Genomic DNA, 13637 nt, shown 5'->3' with positions numbered 1-13637 from the left:
GACCAATGGTACAGAATAGAGGACACATAGACTAACCCACAAAATTAAAACTACCTTATATTAGACAAAGGTGCCAAAATCATGCACTGGAGAAAGGATAGCATCTTCAACATATGGTGCTGGAAAACTGGAAATCCATATGCAACAAAATGAAATTGAATCCCTATCTCTCACAAGGCACAACAAACCAAATAATCCAATCAATAAATGGGCCAAGGACCTGAACAGACACTTCTCAGAAGAGGACATACAATCAATCAACAAATATATGAAAAAATGCTCATCATCTCTAGCAATCAGAGAAATGCAAATTAAAACTGCTCTAAGATACCATCTCACTCCAGTAAGAGTGGCAGCCATTATGAAGACAATGAACAACAAGTGCTGGCGAGGATGTGGGGAAAAAGGTACACTCATACACTGCTGGTGGGACTGCAAATTTGTGCAGCCAATTTGGAAAGTAGAATGGAGATTTCTTGGAAAACTGGAAATGGGACCACCATTTGTGCCAGCTATTCCTCTTCTCGGACTATACCCAAAGTACCTAAAAACAGCATATTACAGGGACACAGCCATATCAATGTTTATAGCATGACAATTCACAATAGTTAAACTGTGGAGCCAACCTAGATGTCCTTCAATGGATGAATGGATAAAAAATATGTGGCATTTATACACAATGGAATATTACTTCAGCAATAAAAAATAATAAGATCATGGCCTTTGCAGGAAAATGGATGTCATTAGAGCAGATTATGCTAATGAAGTTAGCCAATCCCCTCCCAAAAAATGCTGAATGTCTTCTCTGATATAAGGGGGGTGACTCAAAATGGGGTTGTGAGGGAGAGCAAGGGAGAAAGACTAACTCTAGATAGGGAATAGGGGTGGGAGGGAAAGGGAGGGAGAAGGGGTATAGCATGGTTGGTGAAAGGAGACTCTCGTCATTATATAAAATACATGTATGAAGATGTGAATTTGGTGTCAACATACCTTATATACAATCAGAGATATGATAAATTAATGTATAATGGTGTATTAATAATTGTAATGCAAAATAAATAAATAAAATCATTAAAAAAAGAAAGTTGGGGCCAATAAATAAATAAATAAATAAATAAATAAATAAACAAACATACACATACGTGCACACACACACTAAGAAGTGTCTGTTACATCACATTTTTATTCAATATAAAATTGAATGTGTGATTAGGCTCCAACTTCCTTAAAAAGACTCAATATTTTATTCAATTTATTTATTTTATTCAATATAAAAATTCAATATAAAAATTATAAAAATGTGATGTAACAGACACTTCTTAGAAGAGGATATACAATAGACCATTTATTGATTCTTGATTTTACTTCTTAAAAAAAAAAAAGACATAGACTGGCAGATTGGGTTCAAATAGAAGACCCAACAATATGTTATCTCCAAGAGACTCACCTCATAGGCAAAGACATTCAGAGACTAAGGGTAAAAGGATGGGGAAAAAAAAAAATACATCACTCACATGGATCTTGTAAACAAGCAGGGGTTTCTATCCTTATATCAGATAAAGTGGACTTCAAGCTAAAGTTACTCAGAAGGGACAAAGAAGGACATTTCATGCTGATTAAAGGAATTTATATACCAATAGAACATAACAATCATAAATATTTATGCTCCAAATAATGGAGCATCTATCTATGTACATCAAACAAACCCTTCTCAATTTCGAGATTCAAATAGATCACAACATAATAATACTGGGTGACTTTAAGACACCTCTCTCACTACTGGATAAATCTTTCAAATAAAAACTAAACAGACTATGGGACTGAAAACTACAATCAATACTTTAGACTTAAGAAACATACATAGACTATTTCCTCCATCAAGGACTGTATATACTTTCTACTTAGCAGCACATGGATCTTTCTCTAAAATAGACTTTATCTTAGGCCACAGAGCAACTTATAGCAAATAAAAAATAATAGAAATAATCCCTTGCATTTCTCAAATCGTAATGGAATGAAATTATAAATCAATGATAAAACAAAAAATAGAAGCTGCTCCAACACCTGGAGACTAAATAATACGTTATTGAATGACCAATGGATAGAAATCAGGCATGAAATATAAAGCCAAAACCAAATCAAAACAAAACAAAACACAAAAACAACTTAAGTGAGAATAGGGATACAACATATCAAAATCTCTGGGATGCTATGAAGGCACTTCTAAGAGAGAAGTTCATTGCATTGAGTATATTCTTTAAAAGGATAGAAAGTAACGAATTAAATATCCTAACTTTTAAATATATTTTTTAGTTGTAGATGGACATAATACCTTTATTTATATGTTTTCATATGCTTAGGATCAAACCCAGTGCCTTACATGTGCTAGGTAAGTGTTCTACTACTGAGCTACAGCCCTAACCATCTCAAAGCCCTAGAAAAAGAAGAACAAATCAACACCATAAGCAGTAGAAGACAGGAAATAATTATAATCAGAACTGAAATCAATGAACTTGAAACAACAACAACAAAAAAATTCAAAAAATAGACAAAACAAAAAGGTAGTTCTTTGAAAAAAATAAATAAAATTGACAAATTCTTAGCCAATGAAGAAAAACAAAAATCTCAAATTACTAAAATTCAAGATGAAAAAGAAAATATCACCATGGATACCACTGAAATTCAAAACACAATCAGAAACTACTTTGAGTTCTTTATATACCCTAGAGATTAGTGCTCTATCTGATGTGTGAGGGGTAAAAATTTGCTCCCAGGATGTAGGCTCTCTGTTCACCTCACAGATTGTTTCTTTTGCTGAAAAGAAACTTTTTAGTTTGATTCTATCCCATTTATTGATTCTTGGTTTTAATTCTTGCACTATAGGAGTCTTTTTAAGGAAGTTGGAGCCTAATCACACATGATGCAGATTAGGGCCTACTTTTTCTTCTATTAGTCCCAGAGTCTCTGGTTTAATTCCTAGTTTTGTNAAAAAAAAAAAAAAAAAAAAAAAAAAAGCCCATGACCAGACAGATTCTCAGCCGAATTCCACCAGACCTTCAAAGAAGAATTAATACCAATACTCCTCAGAATATTCCATGAAATAGAAAAGGAGGGAACTCTTCCAAACTCATTTTGTGAGGCTAATATCACTCTAATACCAAAGCTAGACAAAGACACATTAAGGAAAGCAAATTTCAGAACAATGTACCTGAGCATAGATGCAAAAATTTCCAATAAAATTATGGAAAATCACATAAAAAACATTAAAAAGGTGGTGCACCATGATCAAGTGTGGCTCATTCTGGAGATGCTAGCCTGGTTCAGTATATGAAAAGCAGTAAATGTAATTCATCACATCAATTGACTCATGGACAAGAATCACATGGTTATCTCAGTAGATTGCAGAAAAAGCATTTGACAAAATTCAGCATACATTCAAAACACTGGAAAAACTAGGGATAGTAGGAACATACCTCAACATTGTAAAACCTACATATGCTAAACCCAAAACCAACATCATTCTAAGTGGAGAAAAATTGAAAGCATTCCCTCTAAAAACTGGAGCAAGACAGAATGCCCTCTTTCATATTCCTATTCAACATAGTTGTGCAAACCGTAGCCAGAGCAATTAGACAAAAGAAAGAAATTAAAGGAATATGAATAGGAAAGAAGAGCTCAAACTATCCCTATTTGCTGATGACATGATTCTGTATTTAGAAGACCCCAAAAACTCTATCAGAAAACTTCTAGAACTCAGCAAAGTATCAGGGTATAAAATTAACATTGATAAATTTATTGTGTTCCTAAACACCAATTATGAATCAGCTGAAAGAGAAATCAGGAAAAATATCTCATTTGCATTAGCTTCAAAAGAAAAAAAGTATTTGGGAATCAATCTAACAAAGGAGGTGAAACACCTCCACAGTGAAAACTATAGAACACTAAAGAAAAAAATTGAAGAAGACCTTAGAGGATGTAAAGATCTCCCACATTCTTGGATAGGCAGATTTAATATTGTCAAAATGGCCATAATACCAAAAGTGCTTATACAGATTTGATGCAATTCCTATTAAAATTTCAATGATGTTCTTCATTGATACAGAAAAAGCAGTCATGAAATTCATTTAGAAAAATAAGGGGCTGAGAATAGGCAAAGCAATCCTCAGAGAGAAACATAAAGCAGGAGAGATTACAATATCAGACCTTAAGTTATACTACAGAGTTCTAATAACAAAAACAGTATGGTGTTGGCACAAAAACAGACTTGAAGATCAATGGAACAGATTAGAAGACACAGACTCATACCTACATAAATATGCTTGTGTCATACTAGACAAAGGCATCATAAACATACATGGAGAAGATAACCTCTTCAACAAGTGGTGTTGGGAAAACATGAAATCCATATGTAACAGAATGAAATTAGACCCCTATCTCTCATCCTGCACAAACTCAATTGAAAGTGGATCAAGGACTTAGGCAATAGACCAGAGACTCTGTGTGTACTAGAAGAAAATGTAGGCCCAACTCTCCACCATACTGGCTTGGGAACCAACTTCCTCAGTAAGACTTCTGAAGCACAAGAATTAAAATAAAGAATCAATAAATGGGATGGTATCAAACTAAAATGCTTCCTTAGAGCAAAGGAAGCATCAAGAATGTGAATAGAGAGTCTACAAAATGGGAGAGCATTAATCTTGAGGATGTATAAAGAACTCAAAAGACTTAATACCAAAAAAACTCACCAAACAACCCAATCAATAAATGGCTAAGGAACTGAACAGGAACTTTACAGAAGAAATACAAAGGTCAAAATAATATGAAAAAATGTTGAACATCTCTAGCAACTAGAGAAAAGCAAATCAAAACTACATTGAGATTCCATGTTACCGCTGTCAGATTTGCAATTTTTAAGAATATAAGTAACAATATATGTTGGCAAGTATGTGGGGAAAAGGTTCACTTGTACATTGCTGGTGGGACTGCAAATTGGTACAACCACTGTGGAAAGCTGTATGGAGATTCCTCAGAAAACTTGGAATGGAACCACCATTTGACCCAGCTATCCCACCCCTTGGTTTATACCCAAAGGACTTAAAAATCAGCATGCTACAGTAATGCTTCAATGTTTATAGCGCTTCAATTCACAATATCAAAACAGACATGAATTTTCAAAATAGTTTCTAATTATCTTCTGAATTTCAGACATGTCTGTTTTGATATTTCCTTCTTCATCTTGTATTTTAGCAATTTGAGTTTTCTCTCTTTTTCTCTTTGTTACCATATGGGATTTGTCTATTTTAATTATTTTTCAAAAAACCAACTTATCTGTTTTTTCAGTTGTTTCTTTTGTTTCAATTTCATTGATTTCAGCTCTGATTTTAATTATTTTCTGTCTTCTACTGCTTTTGTTATTGATTTGTTCTTTATCTAGAGCTTTGAGATGTAGTGTTAGGTCATTTATTTGCTGACTTTTTTATTCTTTTAATGAATGCCCTCAGTGCAATAAACTTTCCACTTAGTATTGCCTTCATAGTGTCCCAGAGATGTTGATATGTTGTATCAGTGTTCTCATTTACCTCGAAGAATATTTGTATTTCATCTATGATTTCTTCTCCTATCCATTCATCATTCAATAATGTATTATTTAGTCTCCATTTGTTACAGTAGCTTGTATTTTTTATTTTATCATTGATTTCTAATTTCATTCCATTGGGGTCTGATAGAATGCAGGGTATTATCTCTCTCTCTCTCTCTCTCTGTCTCTCTTTTTTTTCTTTGATTTTCTAAGAATTGCTTTGTGACATAAGATATGGTCTGTTTTAGAGAAGGAGTCATGTCCTGCTGAGAAGAAAGTATATTTGCTTGTTGATGGATGAAATATCTTATATATTTCTGTTAAATGTAAATTGTTGATTGTATTATTTATTTCTATTGTTTCCTTATTTAGCTTTTATTTGGAAGATCTGTCCAGTAGTGAGAGATGTGTGTTAAAGTCACTCAGTATTATTGTACTATTTAACTCTTGAAATTGAGAAGGGTTTGTTTGATATATATGGGTAGATGCTCCATTGTTTGGGGCATAAATGTTTACAATTGTTGTGTCCTCCTTATATATACTTCCCTTGAGAAGTATGAAATGTCCTTCTTTGTCTCTTCTGATTAACTTTGGTTTGAAGTCTACTTTATCTGAGATGAGAATGGAAACCCCTTCTTGTTTACGCAATCCATGTGAGTAAGAAGTGTTTTCCCATCCTTTCACCTTCAGCCTGTGGATGTCTTTGTCCATGAGGTGAGTTTCTTGAAGACAGCATATTGTTGGGTCTTGCTTTTAATCTAATCTGCCAATCTATGCCTTTTGATTGATGAGTTTAGGCCATTAACATTCAAGGTTATTATTGAGATGTGATTTGTGTTCCCTGTCTTTTGATTTATTTCTGGTTTTTTATTTGTCTTAGCTTCTCATTTGGTTGAAAGTTCCTTTAGTGTCAATCCTCCCTTTGCTGGTTTTCACTTTTTTTTTTTTTCCCACTTCATCCTCGTGGAACATTTTGTTGAGAATGCTCTGTAGTGTAGGCTTTCTACTTGTGAATTCTTTTAATTTTTGTTTATCATGGAAGGTTTTAAATTCATCTTCAAATCTGAAACTTAATTTTGCTGGATATAAAATTCTTGATTGCCATCCATTTTCTTACAGAGCTTGAAATATTTATTCCAGGACCTCCTAGCTTTGAGGGTCTGGAATAAGAAATCAGTTTAGATCTGAATTGTTTTCCCCCTGTATGTAATTTAATTTTTTTTTTGTCTCACAGCCTCTAAGATTTTATCTTTATTCTCTGTTAGTCATTCTCATTATAATGTGTCTTAGTGTGGGTCTGCTGTAATTTTGTAAATTTGGAGTCCTGTAAGCCTCTTCTATTTGATTTTTCCATTCCATTCTTTAGATTTGAGAAAATTTTTGCTATTATATCATTGAAAAGATTGTGCATTCCTTTGGTTTATATCTCTGCTCCTTCATCTATTCCAATAACTCCCCTTAAATTTGGTCTTTTCATGTTATCCCATAATTCTTGGATGTTCTGTTCATGGTTTCTTACCATCTTCTCTGCATGGTCAACTCTACTTTCAAGATTATATATTTTGTCTTCATTATCTGAAGTTCTGTCTTCCAAGTGGTCTATTCTGTTGGTGATGTTTTCTATTGAATTTATAATTTGGTTTACTGATTCCTTCAATTTGAGGATTTCTGTTTTATTTATTTCATGATCTCTAACTCTATTGAAGTGTTCTTTCAGTTCCTATATTTTTTCTTTGATTTCACTTCTTATACTACCCTTTACTTCACATATTAATTTATGTACAAACTGAACTCCTTCTTGGACATTTCTTCTACTGTGTTATCAGTGGCTTCTGTCGTTGAAACATCTTGGCTTGTTTGGGGTGCTTTATTCCCTGTTTTTTTCATGTTGTTAGTTTGTTTTCCCATGTAGAAGTATAGGTCTAAGGTAGCATAACTTCTACCCTGTAGATCTATAGTGACCCTGAAGGTTTCTAGTGTTTTAATGGTGAGACCAATATCAGCAGCACCCAGCATACACGATCGCGATATATAGCCTTAATCCTACTAGCTCCCACTACTGCTTTATCGTATTAAATCAAAGTGATGCGTTCAATATCTTTAGTACAAACAGAAAATTTGTTAAAATGCTTTACAATTTCAAATGGTAGATGAGAACAGAGGTAGGGTAATATGTGATATTCACGAGGGAGGAAGAGAAAAGCTAGAAGTGAAAATTTACAGGAGGAGTGGAAGAAGAGCCTATAGAGACTGGCTGTTGGTTGGAGAAACATTGGGAAAAAAAATCCAAGAAAATAGACAAGAGAGAGGAAGACTAAGAACAAAGAGAAAAAATTAAAGACATAAGAATACAACAAAAATGCAAAACACCATTCATATATCATCGTCCTCCACACACTGATGCATAAAAACATCCTATTCCAAATATGGTAGAGAAATTAGTGAATCAAAAAATAAAATAAAATAAAATAAATCTTGCTGGAAAGTCAACTGTCTTCGTCAGTGTTCAACAGTTTCTCAGCCCTGTCTCTGATGTCTTTTGGGATCACCAAACCCATATCAGCCCTTGCAAACCCAGTCTCTATCCCACTGATTTGGGCTTCAGTTACCTCAGGCTTGGCTACGCTGCAGTCCCAAGATCTCATTGCTGTTCCTACTTGCAGAAAGACCGCTAGGGATACACTTGTGCAAAAGAACAACCCCAAGATGCAGTAGCAAGACAAGGGCCACCAGCCCTCTCAGCAGGAAGACCCCAGGCTCCTCCAAACCTGCAGGCACCCCCACACTGGACATGCAGGTCCTGGCTGGAGTCCCCAGACAGAGGCTCTTGTGGTGGTAAACCTGCTTGTTCCGGGGCCCCAGGCCCTGGCTGTCCCAAAATGGGTGTAGCCATGTGCAGCCAAACCTGGAGTCTCCCCCAAATCAGTCCTCTTTGCTGTGGTAGCAGTGGTAGTGGCAATGGTTGCTGGTAGCAGGCAGCAGGGTCAGTAGCAGTGGTGGCTGCTGTGGCAGCTGCAGCTGTGGAGGCAGCGTCACCAGGCGATCTCAGGGGGTGAGCAGCAGTGTCGGCTTCAGTTGCATCCAGGGCAGAGGTGTCTTCTGTGTCAGCAGCACCCAGAAAGAAGACCTCCAGGCAACCTCAGGCTGGCAGCAGTGGAATCAGAGGCGGCAGCAATGGTCGTAGTGGTGCAGGTGGCAGTTGAGTGACAGGAGATTTTGAGGGCATTGATTGTAACAGTATTGTTCACTACTGTCTAGAAGAATGTCAAGAAAATAGCATGAATTCAATAAATATTTTAAATGAGTGTTGGATAAAATTCTCTTTAAGGATAAGAGCTATAAGCAGTATCTAATACATTTTTTTCCAGAAGGATACTGATACTCAGTTGAAAAGGATATAACTTGTTGGAGAGAACATAAATTATGTTGTTGCTCCATAGGAAGAGAAAATCAAGGCTGTAACTGAGTGATGGGTTCCTGAGTGGGAGAGAGACAGGATAGGCATTTCATTCATTTCATTTCCTTCACTTAGTGAAGTGAATGACAGTAATAGTCCAGAGAGCTTGGAGTAGGCAGTCCCAAGAGAGAAAGTGGCCTGGGGTTTTCCAAGGTGAGTTTCTGCATTTGGTTTGGAAACGTCTCTCCTCATGTGTTAAGCATTTGGGGTGGTTACTAGGTTTTCCCTCCATGGCTTAGTGTACCTGTGCTGACTTTGCCACGTTAGAAAATTTCCTGTTGGCACCTAAGCAGAACCACCCTGAGGGATGTCAAAACTGCAGTGTAAATGATATTACAGTGAACTGGGGTCACCCAAAGGACAGAGCCTCAGTGCTGTGTGTGTGTTCCAAGCCTGGAAAGTCCCTTAAGTTGGTCATACCCTGTTCTTTAGTTTTTTTTTTGTTTTTTTTAAATATTTTTTCTAGTTGTAGATGGACCTTTATTTTACGTATTTATTTTTATGTGGTGCTGAGGATCTAACCCAGTGCTTCACACATGCTAGGCAAGTGCTGTACCACTGAGCCAGAACCTCAGCCCTTTTTTAGTTTTAATAAGATAGTAACTGGTCATGAAGGATGCAGCTTACATGCGATTTTTTTCATCACACTGAGTAGTGTGATCTTTTGTCACTGGAGATGGACTGAGCCCTATTGTCCCCGGTCTCCATGCTTATATCTGCCTATCTGTGTAGTCTTAACAATAATTATTTTTTTCTGTTAGTAAAAATTTTTTCTTGAGGTGTAATTTGCATACCATTCAACTTGCCCATTAAAATATAAAATTCACTGGTTTTTAGTATCTGAACAGATTTGTACATTTATCACCACAGTCAATTTTAGGACATTTTTATCACCCCTAGTAAGAATCCTACAACCAGTAGCATTTATTCCCCCTTTTTTCAACCTCTTTGGCCTGAGACCACCACTGATCTTTTTACATCTATAGATTTCCCTATGCTGGACAGTTCATATAAATGGAATTCTATAATATGTGGTCTTTGTGACTGGTTTCTTTCACCTGGCTTACTTAAGTTTTTGAGGACAGCCATGTTTTATCTTGTACTGGTGTTTCATTTTACAGCCAAGTGATATTCCGCTGTGTGGTTACATTGCATAACTTTGTTTACATTTTGTTTATCCAGCAATTTATTAATGGAACAGTTGGGTTCTACTTTTTGACATTTATACATGATACTGCTTTGGCACACCTGTACAAGTTGTATGTGGCAATATGATTTTATTTCTTGTGAGTACATGTCTAGGGTTGGATTGCTTAGTCATGTAGTATTTCTATGTTTAATATTTTGAGGGACTGCTGTTCTGAGAAGTCACTGTACGGTTTGACATTTCCATCAGCAAATGTATGAGGATTCCAGTGTCTCCAGTTCCTCACAGTGCTTGTTATTGTCTGTTGTTTTTAGGTATCTTTGTGGAATAGTGATATCTCATTGTGGCTTTGATTTGCATTTCCATGGTGGCTAATTATATTGTCATCTAATGTGCTTATTGGCCATTTTTATATCTTCTTTGAGAAAAGTCTTTTTAGATCTTTTAAAGCCTCAGTAATTTTATGCCCTTTTTGTTCCTGAAGGAAAAGAAAAGTTGGGAAAACTTCAGGCTATAATCAGTGCATTTCACTTTTTTCCCCCCCCAAAGGCAACTGCTTCATGGTATCTGTAGGCAACTCTTCCATACTGGATTGCCACCTTCTCAGAGGACTTTCTTGAAGTAGACACTCCTTCCCTTTCTCTCTGATCTTTTTTTTTAAAATTTTTTTTAATTGGTTGTTCAAAACATTACAAAGCTCTTGACATATCATATTTCATACATTAGATTCAAGTGGGTTATGAACTCCCATTTTTACCCTAAATACAGATTGTAGAATCACATCGGTTACACATCCACATTTTTACATAATGCCATATTAGTAACTGTTGTATTCTGCTACCTTTCCTATCCTCTACTCTCCCCCCTCCCCTCCCCTCCCATCTTCTCTCTCTACCCCATCTACTGTAATTCATTTCTCTCCTTGTTTTTTTTTCCCATTCCCCTCACAACCTCTTATATGTAATTTTGTATAGCAATGAGGGTCTCCTTCCATTTCCATGCAATTTCCATTTTCTCTCCCTTTCCCTCCCACCTCATGTCTCTGTTTAATGTTAATCTTTTCCTCCTGCTCTTCCTTCCTGCTCTGTTCTTAGTTGCTCTCATTATATCAAAGAAGACATTTAGCATTTGTTTTTTAGGGATTGGCTAGCTTCATTTAGCATAATCTGCTCTAATGTCATCCATTTCCCTGCAAATTCCAAGACTTTGTCATTTTTTAGTGCAGAGTAATACTCCATTGTGTATAAATGCCACGTTTTTTTTTTTATCCATTCATCTATTGAAGGGCATCTGGGTTGGTTCCACAGTCTAGCTATTGTGAATTGTGCTGCTATGAACATCGATGTGGCAGTATCCCTGTAGTACGCTTTTTTAAGGTCTTCAGGGAATAGTCCGAGAAGGGCAATAGCTGGGTTAAATGGTGGTTCCATTCCCAGCTTTCCCAGGAATTTCCATACTGCTTTCCAAATTGGCCACACCAATTTGCAGTCCCACCAGCAATGTACAAGAGTACCCTTTTCCCCACATCCTCACCAGCACTTGTTGTTGTTTGACTTCATAATGGCTGCCAATCTTACTGGAGTGAGATGGTATCTTAGGGTGGTTTTGATTTGCATTTCTCTCTGGTTTTATTATTTTTGTATAATACTCTCCTAAATAAGTTTTTCTGGTTTGCATTCTCCTCTTGTTGGGTGTAAGCTCCATTAGGAGAGGGATCTTTTTTCCTTGGCACACTAATTGGACCTCAGCAAATACTGGTTGAATGAATGAATAAATGAATAAATGAATGTGTGGGAAGACTAGGCTCTGGAGTCCACCACTCATCCGTTACTTGGGAGATATTTAGTTTCCTTAGGTTTAACATCTTTATATGAGTACCTGTGTCATTGGATGGCTGTAAGGATTAAATTAATTGGTGTATGGGAAATATTGCACATCATGCCCATCCTATAAAGAAAACAAGGGCTGGCAGTTTATTTCTTCCTGTTTTTGGCATAACTGTATGGTTGCAAGGAGTGTGTGTTTATCTGTTATGGATGCAAGTGAACCATTTTTTAAAAATTTTTTTTTCCAGGGAATGCAGAGAGCAACTAATGTCACCTATCAAGCTCACCATGTCAGCAGAAACAAGAGAGGTCAGGTGGTGGGGACCAGAGGTGGCTTTCGTGGTTGCACAGTTTGGCTAACAGGTATGGTCAAGAGAGAAACCAGTTTATTTTAAAAGCAGTGCTTATCAATAGTTTTGGATTAGGAGTAGACATAGTTCTTGTCTTTGGAGCAGGAACAATGTGTAGTGGATATAGTTGCATCATCATCATCATCATCATCATCATCATAATAATAATAATAAATGTTTTGTTAATTCCTTTTGTTCTTTTGTAGTATTGCTGTTAAATAAGGGGGAAATAGCAGAATGCATCTTAAAACCACCTCTTAATAGAAACCACACCAAAATCTCTAAGCTGAGTACAAATAAGGTCTGGTTCTGCTTCAAGGAGCTAACAGTGTTAATTGTATGGAGAGAAAGAATGACTAATAAAGAATTTCAAATTATCAGTTTCTATCTTGCAGCTTGTGTGGCAAGCTCATGGTTTCTTGTGTTGATTATCTCTTTGGGCTTAGCCATAGTAGGGTGGCTAGAGGGTAAATTGATTTTAGGAAAATAGTTTTAAAAATGATGCTCCTCAAAAAAATGTTAATTGCATATATGAATATGCCATGTTTCTGTGTAATTAATAATAATAATTATAATAATATATAATGTAATATTATTATTATATTATTACAGTTACAAAAATGAATCCTTTCACATGTAGGAACTGTATTAAAAATGTTGCCAATTGTCCACTAAAACTTTGTATTGATTGTCTACCACCAAGAGTATGGGGGAGGGTCCATTTTCCAGTATCTTTGTCAACACTATCTTTACCAGTCTTTAAAAATTTGTGCTAAAAATAATTAAATAAATAAAAAGTTGTGCTGATTGTTAAGAGCAACATTTTAAAAATATTACATGTTGTAGACAGATGTTTGTTTTTCTGTGAAAGAAAACAGCACTCTGGATTTTTACCTGTCCCCTCATTCTTAAATTGATCTAGATTGTTGTAAAATTGTTGCTTTTAAATTGCCTAGGTTTGTAACACTTACATTTTGGAGGGGGGGTACTTTTTATTTTGGGTACTGGAGATTAAACTCAGGGCCTTTTTTTGTACTTTATTTTATTATTTAGAGATAGGATCTCATTGAGTTGCTTAGTGCCTTGCTATTCTTGAGGCTGGCTTTGAACTCTGGATCCTCCTTTCTCAGCCTCCAGAGCCTCTGGAATTATAGGCATGCACTACCCTGCCTGCCCACATTTTGTTTTAATATCTTCAATTTTTATACTTCTTTATATTTTTGTTGTATTTAATACTCAGGAACTCACCATCATTTCTTTTATTATGTCATGGTTGTTT

General features: G+C 35.9%; 1 protein-coding gene across 6 annotated transcripts in view; it reads left to right on the top strand.

Moving 5' to 3' along the window:
- Papss1 (3'-phosphoadenosine 5'-phosphosulfate synthase 1) overlaps nt 1-13637 on the top strand; it is a 126235-nt gene that overhangs the window by 36883 nt on the left and 75715 nt on the right. For all 6 annotated transcript variants that reach the window (XM_015484621.2, XM_048813706.1, XM_048813703.1 and 3 more), the window contains exon 2: nt 12257-12371. In XM_015484621.2, coding sequence (XP_015340107.1) covers nt 12257-12371 — 115 coding nt within the window. The remainder of the gene's footprint in view (nt 1-12256; nt 12372-13637) is intronic.

The sequence above is a fragment of the Marmota marmota genome, unplaced genomic scaffold (assembly GCF_001458135.2).
Source record: "Marmota marmota marmota unplaced genomic scaffold, marMar, whole genome shotgun sequence".
Taxonomy (NCBI): Eukaryota; Metazoa; Chordata; class Mammalia; order Rodentia; family Sciuridae; genus Marmota; species Marmota marmota.
This window is presented reverse-complemented; position numbering and strand designations above follow the sequence as displayed.